Source organism: Narcine bancroftii, chromosome 1 (genome assembly GCF_036971445.1).
Source record: "Narcine bancroftii isolate sNarBan1 chromosome 1, sNarBan1.hap1, whole genome shotgun sequence".
Classification (NCBI taxonomy): domain Eukaryota; kingdom Metazoa; phylum Chordata; class Chondrichthyes; order Torpediniformes; family Narcinidae; genus Narcine; species Narcine bancroftii.
This window is the reverse complement of record NC_091469.1, coordinates 252319772-252332102: the sequence shown is the minus strand read 5'-3', so window position 1 is coordinate 252332102 and position 12331 is coordinate 252319772. Positions and strand designations below refer to the sequence as shown.

Below are 12331 nucleotides of genomic sequence, written 5' to 3'. Positions count from 1 at the left end.
ATGGCCTCTAAAACAGGCAACATCCTGGTAAACCTGCACCCTAGTCCATATTCTTCTTGTGATGTGGTGACCAGAAAGGGCTATATATTTCAATTGAATATAGCACATTGATATTATCATTGTAGCTTGAAGCACATAGTAGAAGGTGTAGTGGGCCAGGTCGCCAAGGCAAACAGCCAGCGCGGCGGGCACAGGGGCTTTAACCCCCACCACACAGAAGTTTTAGGTGCAGAAGCACATTGCCAGGGGAATGGCCAGGCCTCACAGCAGCCTTATGACATCACTCCTGTGAGCCTGTCACTCCCCTAAAAAGGAACATGGGGTTTGAATAAATGCCAGTTACTAGTTTACTTGCTTGATGTGGACAGCATTTATTTCAGTAACTCTGCCTTTTAAAGTGCTACAGTGGTAACCCCAAACAGGTTCTAAAGTTTTTAGAACTCATGATATGCAGCAAGTTGAATCCCATGGCAGTTTACGCCGTAAGCATCTACTTCCCACCATTCTGGGCAAACCAGCCTCGCAGCTGACTGCAACTTACAGAATCACAGTTCACCCTGTGAGGAATAACAGCTGAGGACACAGTTCTGGCACGTGGTCAGTGCTCTGGATCCCTCCACAGCAGCGAAAGTCACCCCATTTGTCAACAACCCACCCGTGGACAGCAAGTACACAATATTTAAAGGGTTTTTGCTTGAGTCATTTGAATTTACCTGGCACGAACGGACCGTAAGCATGCTTAACACACAGGGCCTAGGTGTGCAACCCCTCAGAACTAGTGCAGGAGTTAGTGACCCTTGCAGATGGACATACAAAGTGCTTCCTGTTTGAGGCCCTGTTCCTTCCAAGTTGCCTGTCCATGTTGCCGCTGCTATCTCCAACATGGACCTTGTCAAACCACACCTCGTGGTGAGAGGAGCAGACCAGCTTTTCCACACTTAGCAACCTGACGCCATCCACATGCAGCCCATTTGCGTAGTAGGAGCAACAGCACAAACCTTGGCTACCATAGCGGCCATCGCAGCAACCCAGCCACAACGTGGCAACCACAGCGAGAAAACAGCAGGGTACTGCTACTACCAGCATTGGTGGAGCCACAATGCTCAGCAGTGTGTACCACCCTGCACATTTTCAGGTAGCCAACCTAGTCCGATGCTGGAAAATGTGCAGGCCAGACATCATTAGTGGCCTTGGTGGTTTGTACCAGTAAAGGCCTGCTTTACCTTTGCAACCAGAAGGCCTATGTGAGAGCCTTAACCTCACAGTGGGTTGTCCATTTTGGTGTCTCCACATAACTTTGGACTGGAGAGCCCAGTTTACCTCTTCCCTCTGGGCAACCATGGCCAAATTCTGCGGCAGCCAGCTACACCACACAACCCCCTACCGTCCCCAATCCAATGGGCTAGAAGAGCGCTTTCACTGCCATCTAAAAGCAGTCCTCAAATCACACCTGCATGGGCCCAATTGGATGGATGAACTCCCATGGATCCTGCTGGGGATCCGCACAGCACCTAAAGAGGGCCTCCCCACATTGGAGGAAATGGTCTATGGCGCATTGTTCTCTATCCCAGGCAACATCCATTCCGACTCTACAGGACCGCCACTGAATGCCCTGGATGTCCTACAGCGGCTGAGAAACCACACCGCCTACCCTTGTCCACATCCTACCACCACCCACGGGACGCCAACCAGCCACATCCCACAAGAACTCAAAGTCATGGACTTTGTCTTTCTAAGATGAGGCAAACCAGGTAACCCCCAGCATTGACCTTACAAAGGGCCTTTCAAGGTACTGAGAAGATAGGTTGTATATTCTCTCGATATTGGAGGCAGGCATGACATGTTTAGAGTTGACCACCTCAAGAAAGCCCACGTGGACTGTTCAGAGCTTTTCCCAGTCTCTACACTACAGCGCCGGGGGTGCCTGCCCAAAGTCAATCTCCCAAACTTCACCAAAAGACTGCAATTCTGGGGGGGTGGGGCCAAATTGCCATATCGAACAGCCAGCGTGGCAGGGCACAGGGTCTCTGTGCAGAAGTTCCAGGCTGCAGGAGCAGGTTGTCAGGGGAACGGCCAGGCCTCACAGCAGCATTATGACATCACTCCCGTGAGCCTGTCACCTCCCCAAAAAGGAGCGACCATGGTTTGAATAAATGAAAGTTACTGGTTACTTGCTTGGTGTGGACACCATTTATTTCAGCAGCTCTGTCTTTAGCAGTGCTACAAAACCTTGAATACATTTGCTCTCCATGTTAACTCTTTTGCATCTAATAACTTGAAAAATTGTGGTCTATTTCTCATTCACAATGGTTTTCCTTCCATTTCTCAGAATTGATCTGTTTCAATAGGTTTGAGTAGAATATCTCTTCAAGTCTTGTGTATATGCAATTGACAATAGACGTATCTTAACTCTGCATTTCCAGTTCCATTAGTATGTCCTCAGCAAATGAAATAATCCATGCCTGCTTGCAGCTGGACCTGGATGATGTAGCATGTAAGGGACAACACTTGTGCTACAAAACTGACAGTTACCATCTCCATCGGAAATGTTTAACTATCTCTCCTTGTTATTTAATGACATTGAATCTTCCACCAGAAATCTCACAGGGGTCACCTTTAATCAGAAATTCAACTGGACAAGCCATATAAAACTAGTTACGAGAATAAGGTTAAAGACTAACTAGTGACTCAGCTATTATCACCGCAAAGCCTTTTCATTTTATAAAAGGCACATGTCTGGAACATAAAGCAGTACAATTCACTTGCCTACATGAATGAAGTTTCAAACAATGAAGAAACTCAGCATTAAGTACAAAACAATCTTTTAGGGAGAGAAAAGCCAAATTAATTTTGAAGATGATAGCCTTGCAGCAGAACTAGTCAGTTCTAATGCAACAAAGGAAAATAAGTTGCTTGAAATTGTTGAATTTGATATGGTCTCCTTCAAGTTGCAATGTGCCAATATGGAACATGGGGTGTTGGTTCTTAGGCTTACAAGGGGCCCAAATGGAACAATGTAGAAGACTAGAGACAGATAGATTAACATGGGATGGGAAATTAAACCACAGCAATGTCCCTTTGTCCTATTCATCTATTCGTCGTGCTCGCTGCAACAAAAATAGAGTTGATGTATAGTCTTTCATCTGAAATGTTAACTTTCTCTTTTCATAGCTATCTTATCTGTTGAGCATCTAACATTTTCTCACTTAAGATGTTTTTATTATTTATGAGCTCAGAGAACACAAAAAAGTATACATTTTGCACCATTCCATCTCTGTTTAGCCACTGTTAAAATTACCATTTGTGTTTTCCTTTTTAGTCAAATTAATTAAAATGGTCTTGGAAAAAGAGTAATCTCATTTTTGTCTCTTTAAGGTTCACAATATCCAGATAGATGCTAGATGCAGATGAATGCTCCTCTGCAAGGAATACCAAAAGAGGAATATTATCCTCTAACTAATTGCAGGCTTGAATAATGCCATTTTTCCAATTGCAGTAAAATCCCCTTTATCTGGAATTCAAGCAACCAGTTGTGAAAATAAATAGGTTAAAAAATGCAAAAGTTTAAAATTGGCACCCCCCTCATGGTTAGTTCACCAATCATATAAGATGCAATCTCAAGCAACCAGCAAATTCACTTATCCGGCATCTACAAATCCGCATAGGTGCCAGATACAGGGGGTATTACTATAATATGTTTTGGTGTAATCTGTTGAGTTTCAAAGTGTGCTATCTTGATAATTGTAACAATATTGTTTACTTTTATACAGATAAAATAAAAATGTAAAGAAAATGATGCAAACAATTAATAATATTAGTTATGCCTAATTTAATTTCACATTCTCATTTTCTAGTAAATGTCAGTGCCTTGCAAGATGTGCTAATTGGTGATTATCGAGAGCAGCCAAATACTGATTGTTCAGCCGGTCACAAGAGTTGTTTATGGCCTTCCTTACAAAATAAGCATATTTATATACCCTATGCTTTCAAATCAAATTATAGTAAGTAATTTAAATTTGGCTAATCTTACTATTCACAAAACCAATTACTTTAGTTTAATTTTAATTCAATGTGGTTTTTTTTTCTATTAATGTGAATGATAAAAAGCACAGCACTGCACAAGATTTTTTGGAGTTTGATGATTTTGCTGTTGGGAAAATTGAAGATACAAGAAAAACTTATTTCCTAAAAAGATTCTCGGGGATAAGTTCAAAGAAATGCTAGAGATATTCATCATTGAGATCAGTGAGTTTACAGCATCTTCAGTTTTCATTTCAGACTTACAATATTTAAGATTTTTTTCTGGTATAGATGATGATCCAAAACTATTAAGAACTTTGTTAATATGAGAGACTTGGGGAATGTTAAGTTACATACTGTGTGGTTGGAAATTATACAATTGATGCTCTCTGAAATGACAAATCAATTGTATCAAAAACTACAAAAATCAGTTTATTGTCAAAGATATTGTTCAATGTACATATGCACTGAAATTCTTAATTGTAAGTGAAAGAAGACTACAATAGTATGCATAATTTGAATTCAAAAGAGAATAAATACAAAAGATGTATAAATGTTCAATTATCCTTGTTCAAAAAAAAGTGACTTCAATAGTTCAAACAGTCCTTTTGAGGTGTTGGAACAGTCGATGATTAGTGTTATAGTTCAAATTGTCCTTTGGTGGTGTTGGAGCAGTCGATGATTAGTGTTATAGTTCAAACTGTCCTTTGGTGGTGTTGGAGCAGTCGATTATTAGTGTTAAGAGTCTGGTAGATGTTAAAAAGAAATTTCTTGAGCCTTTGCTTGTCTTCAGGCTTCTGTACCTTCTGTCCAAAGGTTGCAATGAGAAGAGGATATGCCAAGGTTGATGGAGGTACTTTATGATGTTGACTGCCTTCTTGAGGCAGTGCCTCACATAGGTGGAAGATAAAGAACTATGAAGGACCTGGCTATGTTTGCTATCTTCTCCAGCCTGTGTTCCTGGGCATTTAAGTTCCCAAACCAGGCTGTGAGGCAACTAGTCAGTATACTTTCCAAAGTACACTTAAAGAAGTTTGATAGAGAATTCAACAATCCTTCGAAAGTAGGTTGCCTCACTGACTCCAGGAGAGATCTTCTGAAATAGGGACTTTAAGGAACTCTTCACCTCTGTTCCATCAAAATTAACCTTGCTGTTGGTGATGTTGAGAACAAGACCATTGTTCTCGCACAACCTAATGAGATTCTCAATCTGCATTCTGTCTCATCATCTCCAGTTATTCAACTAAAAATGATGGTATCAATGAATTTGTAGATTAAGTTGAAGATGAACATGGCTACATAGCCATGAGGGTACAGAGAATCAAATTACACATCAAGAATAGAACCAGATGAACTACCTGGCATCTTGGCTTAATATTTGGGCATGGCTTTCTCCCAGTCACTTGCAAACTCTTGGGTTGATAAATTACAAATGTTTACTCATATTACAAAAGTACCAGGCATTAATATCCTCCTAAAGGTGTGTTCAGTGGCATTATCATTCTGTGTCTCCTTTCATTGTATCCTTTTTGGTAGGAGGAGGCTAGGTGCTGTGGTGAGAGTCAACATGACCAGAAAGTAAACTGGATGTGTATTTGTCAAAAGCCATTTAACTTGGCAATGCAGTTAGCATAGCAGAGCAGGTCATAAATGAGTGGTAACTTGCATCTTGGCAAAGTCTTTCTGCCATCTACAAAGGACTAATCAGGAGTCTGATAGTGTACATTTCGTATGGCATGTTGAAGGGAGCTCCAGCAACATTTGACTCTCATGGTAATCAAAAGGAATTATTTGATTGTACCTCATCCAGATCACTAAAACATTCAATCTGTCTCCTGACAGCTCACAATAAATGCAGGATATACCTTCTGCAAAAGATGCTGCAATAGCTCATTTAATCTTCTCCAAAACCTCCCACATTTGTATGTGATGTTTGCAAGCTGAAAAAGGAAACTATCACCTGCATATTATTTTCCAATGCCACCCATTATGATTTGGAATGTATTGCGATACCTTCATTGTCGCCTGATATAAACCTGGAACTCTACGCAACAACACTAAAGGTTCATCTTTGCTCGAAATATCCCATTTGTTCAGGGTAATTAGGGATGGGCACTAAATGCTGGTCTTGTCGGCAATGCTCAAATTCACCCCTCCCCCCAGAAAACAAACAAATAAATACAAGTAAAATATTCTCAAAACAAGCACACGAAACTCAAAATGTTGACTAGGTTCTGAATCGTTCAAATTTATCATCCAATTTCACAGGTACAACTGGAAGAAATAGCATTCTCCGCTCCTCACACAGCATAACACATGTACAGACAAGCAAAATATATGCAGGACAAATATATAAATAAATATGGTTTACTAAATAGTGGAGTCTCTCGGTGGTTAGAGTGAGCAGCTCATTCAGCATTCTCACTGCCCATGGGAAGATGTTTCTCAACTTGGTGGAGCTGACTCTGATACTCCTGTATCTCTTTCCTAATGGGAGTAGCTGAGAGAGGCTGGGGTGGTAGAAGTCCTCAGTGATTTTTCCCATCCCCTTTTCAGACAGTGATCCAGGTAGATCATGTTGGATGTGGGGGGGGGGGGGGTGTTAGGGAGATACACAGCTGCTCAATGCAATGAAAATCAGTAGCTCATAATCCTCTGGAATAGTTCCATCAGAAAGCCAACAAGGAAAGGAAATGGCAACAGTAGACAACTCAGTCCCTCAACACCCATGACTGCAAAACAAATGCTTGAAGTTACATAATAGAAAGCTACAGGCAGAAAACAGGCCATTCAGCCCTTCTTATCGCAACCATTGTTTCGCTCTTACCTTCCTTATAAGAACAAGGAAGATCACGGCTTTTGAGAAGATGCAGAAGATGTTCACCAGGCTGCCACGTGAATAAAAGAAAGTGTTAGTTATAAGGAGAGGTTGGAAAAGAAATTGGTTTCAGATTTATTGTCAAAGTACATACATGACATTACATACAACTCTGAGATTCTTTTTCTGCAGTGAGGCAGAATTTTCACTTATTGGTAGTGCAAAAAAAACTGTACTCAGGATATACATGTAAACAAATAACTGTAAACAAATAACAGATGTTAACAAATTCTGCAATACACAAAGAATTTTTAAAAATCAATAAGGTGCACAAGTAAGAGTCCTTAAATGAGTCCCTGATTGAGTTTGTTGTTGAGGAGTCTGATGGTGGAGGGATAGCAGTTCCTGAATCTGATGGTGTGAATCTTGTGGTACCTATACCTCTTTCCTGATGGTAACAGCGAGAACAGAGAGTATATTGAGTGGTGTGGATCCTTCATGATTGCTGCTGCTCTCCGACAGCAGCCTTCCCTGCAAATGTTTTCGATAGTGAGGAGGGTTTTGCCTGTAATGTCCTGGGCTATGCCCACTACCTTTTGGAGGAATTTATGCTCAGGGGTATTAGTGTCCCCATACCAGACCATGATGCAGCTGGTCAGCACACTTTGCACCTCATATCTAGTAATTTGCTAGGATCTCTGGTTTGATACCAAACCTCCATGAATTTATGAAGTAGCGGTGCTGATGTGCTTTCTTCATGATGCCTTTAGTGTGTTGGTTCCAGGAAAGATTCTCCAAGGTAGTTACACTCCAATAATTTAAATTTGCTCGCCCTCTCCACCTCTAACTCTCCCAGTGATTACTGGATTATATACCTCTGGCTTTGCTTTCCTGAAGACAACAATCAGTTCCTTCGTTTTGGAATGCAAGGTTGTTGTTAGTGCACCATTCAACCAAGTTTTCAATCTCTCTCCTGTATACTGACTCATCACCTTTATTTATACAACTGATTATTGTGGTATCCTCAGCAGATGTGTTGATGGTGTTATTGTTGTACTGAGGCACACAGTCGTAAGTGTAAAATGAGTAGAGCAGGTGGCTAAGAACGCAATTCTGTGGTGCTCCAGTACTGATGGAGATTGTGGAGGTGATTTCTCACCAATCCCCATTGACTATGGTCTGGAGGTGAGGAAAGCCATGATCCAATTATACAGTGGGCTGTTGAGTCTTCAGATCTTGGAGTTTGTCGATCAGTTTGAGGGGACAATGGTGTTAAATACAAAACTGTAGTTGATAAAGAGCATCCTAATGAATGCATCTTTACTATCCAGGCATTCCAGGTCTTTGTGTAGAGCCAGTGAGATGGCATCCACCTTAGAACCTACGATAGGCAAACTGGAATATATCCATGTCACCCAAAGACAGGAGCTGATATGCTTCAACAACACCCTTTCCATACACTTCATCACTTTTGATAGTTACTCCATTCTTCTTGGGCACCGGTATGATAGAATCCTGTTTGAAACAGGTGGGTATTATGCAATGCTGGAATGCGATATTAAAGATATCCATAAATACATTGATAAGTTGGTCAGCACAAATTTTTAATACTTGGCCAGGTGCTCCATCCAGCTAGATGCTTTCCTTGGATTCACTCTCCTGAAGGCAGCAGATACGGACAGGATGGGATCATCAGGGGATGTGGGGAGGTGGTTCTTCACTGTTACTGTTGTCAAATCAGGCATAGAAGGCCTTGGGTTCCTCTGGGAGTGAAGCTTTGCCATCTGCTACTTCACTGAAATTGTTTTCTCTGGAGCATCAAAGGCCGAGAAATATGTAAAATTATAGGTGACATATTTTCTATATGTAAGCCTTGACCGATGCTGATTAAATGGAGGAAATTAATTGTAAGGTTTGAAGAAACTTGGTTTGCATCTGTAAGTGTTTTGAAATAATCTGAATGATAAATGACAATAGAATGTGATTCAGAAATTTTTTTTTCGCCTGTTGGGAAAATCTAAAGCAATGTTGCATCTGAAATTTGGAGTTAGACCAATAAGATTGAAATTGTGAAGTTTTTTTTTTCAAATTAAATAACCAGATAAAATGAAATGTTCCTGAAAGTGGCTTCCATTAATGTTGTTCACATTCTGGCACATTAACTCGAATTTGAGTCTGAAATGAAATGCAAAATAATCCTGATGCAGAATCATCATGTAGTGTCCCTCCTGTTGACCACTTTTACTGTTTACAAAGAATTTAGGATCGAAGTAAGTCAAATGAAGCCATACCTCAATATTTTGAAACCCAATATTTTAGTGCAGAAATCTGAACATTTCCACAAAATACTTGCTTGGCTTGGAAACTCTGTCACGGTAAAGTCCATTAAGTTGAATAAAGTTGTTGCTTACAGTTTTGGTGTGACAGGAGTTTTTTTAAATTTTTGACTTGACAATAATTGAGCAATAACCTGTTACGAGTCCAAAGGACCCCAAAACACAGCAGCAATAGATATGCACCATGACAGAGGGTTACTTAAACAAAAGTTGCTTTTAATTATCTTTGAACATGAAAATAGAATCAAACTTTAACTTATCTCTATTGACTCACCTAACCTACTTAACCCCCCTCTGATGCTAAACGCATGTGTGTGTGTGTATGTAAGTTCAGCAAAGTTCTTTGGTTCATAGTCCAATCTCACCGGTTGCAGGCAATTCTTGTACTGTGCACAGAAGTTAACATTAATAAAGTTCACCAGGCTTTGGTGCTTAACAGGTAAATGGTTACCACTCAGAAGGGTTCTTGGTGGTTTTCAGAGAGAGAGTTTTTCTTCTTTCAGGTCAGCATAGAGTTCCTTTCTGTTTCTCCTATTCCAAGGGAAACACCAGATAGCCAGTCCTCTCTTTTGACAGGCCATCTTCCAAAGCTTGCCAGCTTGTCCTTCTGGAACTGATGTCTGTGTCTCTCTCACTCTCACTCCCTCATCTCTCGAGAGCAAAGCCTCTTTTTTCTGCTCTCTGCCTGCAAAGATCACATGACTCTCCATACAATAAGTTCTGTTTTCCAGACAAAGCTGCTACTGCCTGTTGTTACATTTGTTGTCTTTTGCAAATGACAGTCCATCATGAATCTGAGCCTCTTGCAAAAGCTCCTGCAAAAATTGTGTTTTAAAGTGTTTGTATGTGACTGGCTCTAACAAATCTTTCCCAATTTATCTCCCAAATACCTCTATATACTCTGTCACAAACCAAATCAGCATATGGCTTTATATTTGCCATGTATTCACTAATACTGTATATAAAGATGTTTTAATTATTAAAATGTGTTTGGCCATTTTTCTACAGAGAGTGCTGAGAAAGCATTAATAATTGCTGCTATATCTGAGTTTGAGTCTTTGACGTGCATCAGGTTTAAATACAGAACAAAGGAGGTGTCCTATCTTGAATTTATTGATGGGATAGGGTAAGTGTATAAGTGTGTCTATTATGAATTCAGATTCCTCAGTTTGTGACTATTTATTTAGCAAACATTATAAGGAAATGTTCAAAGATAATAAGCTCAATCTTAGCTGTATATAACAGAAAAGGAAACAAAAATAGTTATTGAAAATATATTTTTGGATTTAAATTATGGTGGAAATTCCTGTCTAAAACATCTTTTATTTCACATTTTATTTATCTTTTCCTCAGAGATTTAGTTATTTTCAGCTTTTAAAACAAAGTGAATTTTTTTGTCTCTTAGGTGTCAACATGATTGACATCTAAAATGTTTAATTAAACAGGGATGAGAGTAGTTGATTCAAGGTTAAAAACTGGCACATTAAGGAAAAATGAGTTTAGTGTGGTGCACTGAGGTAGCAGCAAGCAAGCACAAATTCGGAAATGACTACAACAGGGTTTATTCCAGTAAAAGACTGAACACCAGTTCATGCCTTGGTGGCTCTCCGTGTGACTGGCTCAGGAGGGGCCAGCTCAGATTTATATTCGGGTTGGTTGATTGACAGCCGGCCAGGTGAAGTCAGCCCCTTAGGTGGTCTTCCTGCAGGTACAGAGATTGCCCCCTGAAGTAGGCTGGTGGTCATATCACCACATTTAGAAAGAGGTATACCAGCAATCCTCATTTTATTGTTGATCAGGTTATGAAAATTCATTTTTATGGAAATCACAAAACAAAATCCAAGATATAGGATAAAACTGACACTTGTGGGGGGGAAATGAAAACAAAATAAATGCAAACTGGGGTTAATTTTTGTCTTTTTACATTTCGCGTTTCTTGACATTCTTGACAATGCTTATTTTTTTAGCATGATGGGTTAATTTTGCTGTCTGTCATTAATTTTCAAATATTTTCCATATTCTCAATGTCTGAAACAGAGTGAGTAAATTTAAGTGCAAGATGTAAAGCTAACAGACCATATAAAGGAATTTATCTAGATGTAAAAGTTTATATTTTACAAAGCCTTGATGCTGGATTTTTTTTTTTAAACTTGTTGGGAGAGGAGTCAAGTGATGGAGTAGTGGCCGGTAGGGGAACTCCAGCCCTCTCCAGAAAAGTAGAAAAAAGATAGAGAAAAAGCAAAGGCACAAACATAAAAATCAAAACAAAGTAAAAGTAAAAGTGTGGAGAAAATGGCAGCGAAGAAAGAAAAACCAAAAACAATGGGAAGAAAAGAAGAAGGAAAGACGTCGGAAGAAGAAGGTGAAGGCCTTACCTGTCCGAAGAGGCCCGCCGCGGAGAGAGAAGCCCGCTCCCGCAGGTCAGTGGAAGTCCCGGGCTCGGGACTACAAAAATGGCTCGCATAGCCGAGTAAAAGTGCGCAACCGCGCATGCGCAACTCCTCGTGCATGCGCGATGCGCATGAAAAAAAAACACACTGATGGGAGGGGGGAACAGCTGCGGAGTCGATCTCCACAGCTGAGAGAGACACCTGCAGCACAGCAGCAGGTGCAGAACACAGAGAATAACGACAACAAGAAAGAAGAGGGTAAAAAGAAAACAAGGAAACAACAGATGGTCAACCCAGAGGAAGAAGAAGAAGAAGAACAGAAAGAAGTGAAAGAAGAAGAGAAAGGCAAGACAATGGATGTATCTTTTTTTAAAGAATATATGGAATCAGTGAAAGAATGACAATTACAAGAATTTAATGAGATAAAAAGAAGAATTAAGAATGCAGAAGAAAAAATCAATAAAATGGAAATGACCATATCAGATATAGGAAAAAGAGTGGAAAATATGGAAGAATGAGAAATAATTGTAGAAATGGAAGTAGAGGACTTAAAAGAGAAATTAGAAGAATCTAATAAAAAAGTTAAAGAGGCACAGGAGCTGTTAGCTCAGAAGATAGATATAATAGAAAACTATAATAGAAGAAATAATATAAAGATAGTGGGCCTTAAGGAAGATGAAGAAGGCAAGAATATGAGAGAATTTATAAAAGATTGGATCCCCAGGGTCCTAGGAAGACCAGAATTACAGGAAGAAATGGAAATAGAG

General features: G+C 40.0%; 1 protein-coding gene across 1 annotated transcript in view; it reads left to right on the top strand.

The window, feature by feature from the left end:
* LOC138755409 (astacin-like metalloendopeptidase) overlaps positions 1–12331 on the top strand; it is a 91024-nt gene that overhangs the window by 7565 nt on the left and 71128 nt on the right. Inside the window, exons 4-5 of the mRNA XM_069921384.1 lie at positions 3855–4001; positions 10183–10300. Of these exons, the coding sequence (XP_069777485.1) occupies positions 3855–4001; positions 10183–10300 (265 nt within the window). The remainder of the gene's footprint in view (positions 1–3854; positions 4002–10182; positions 10301–12331) is intronic.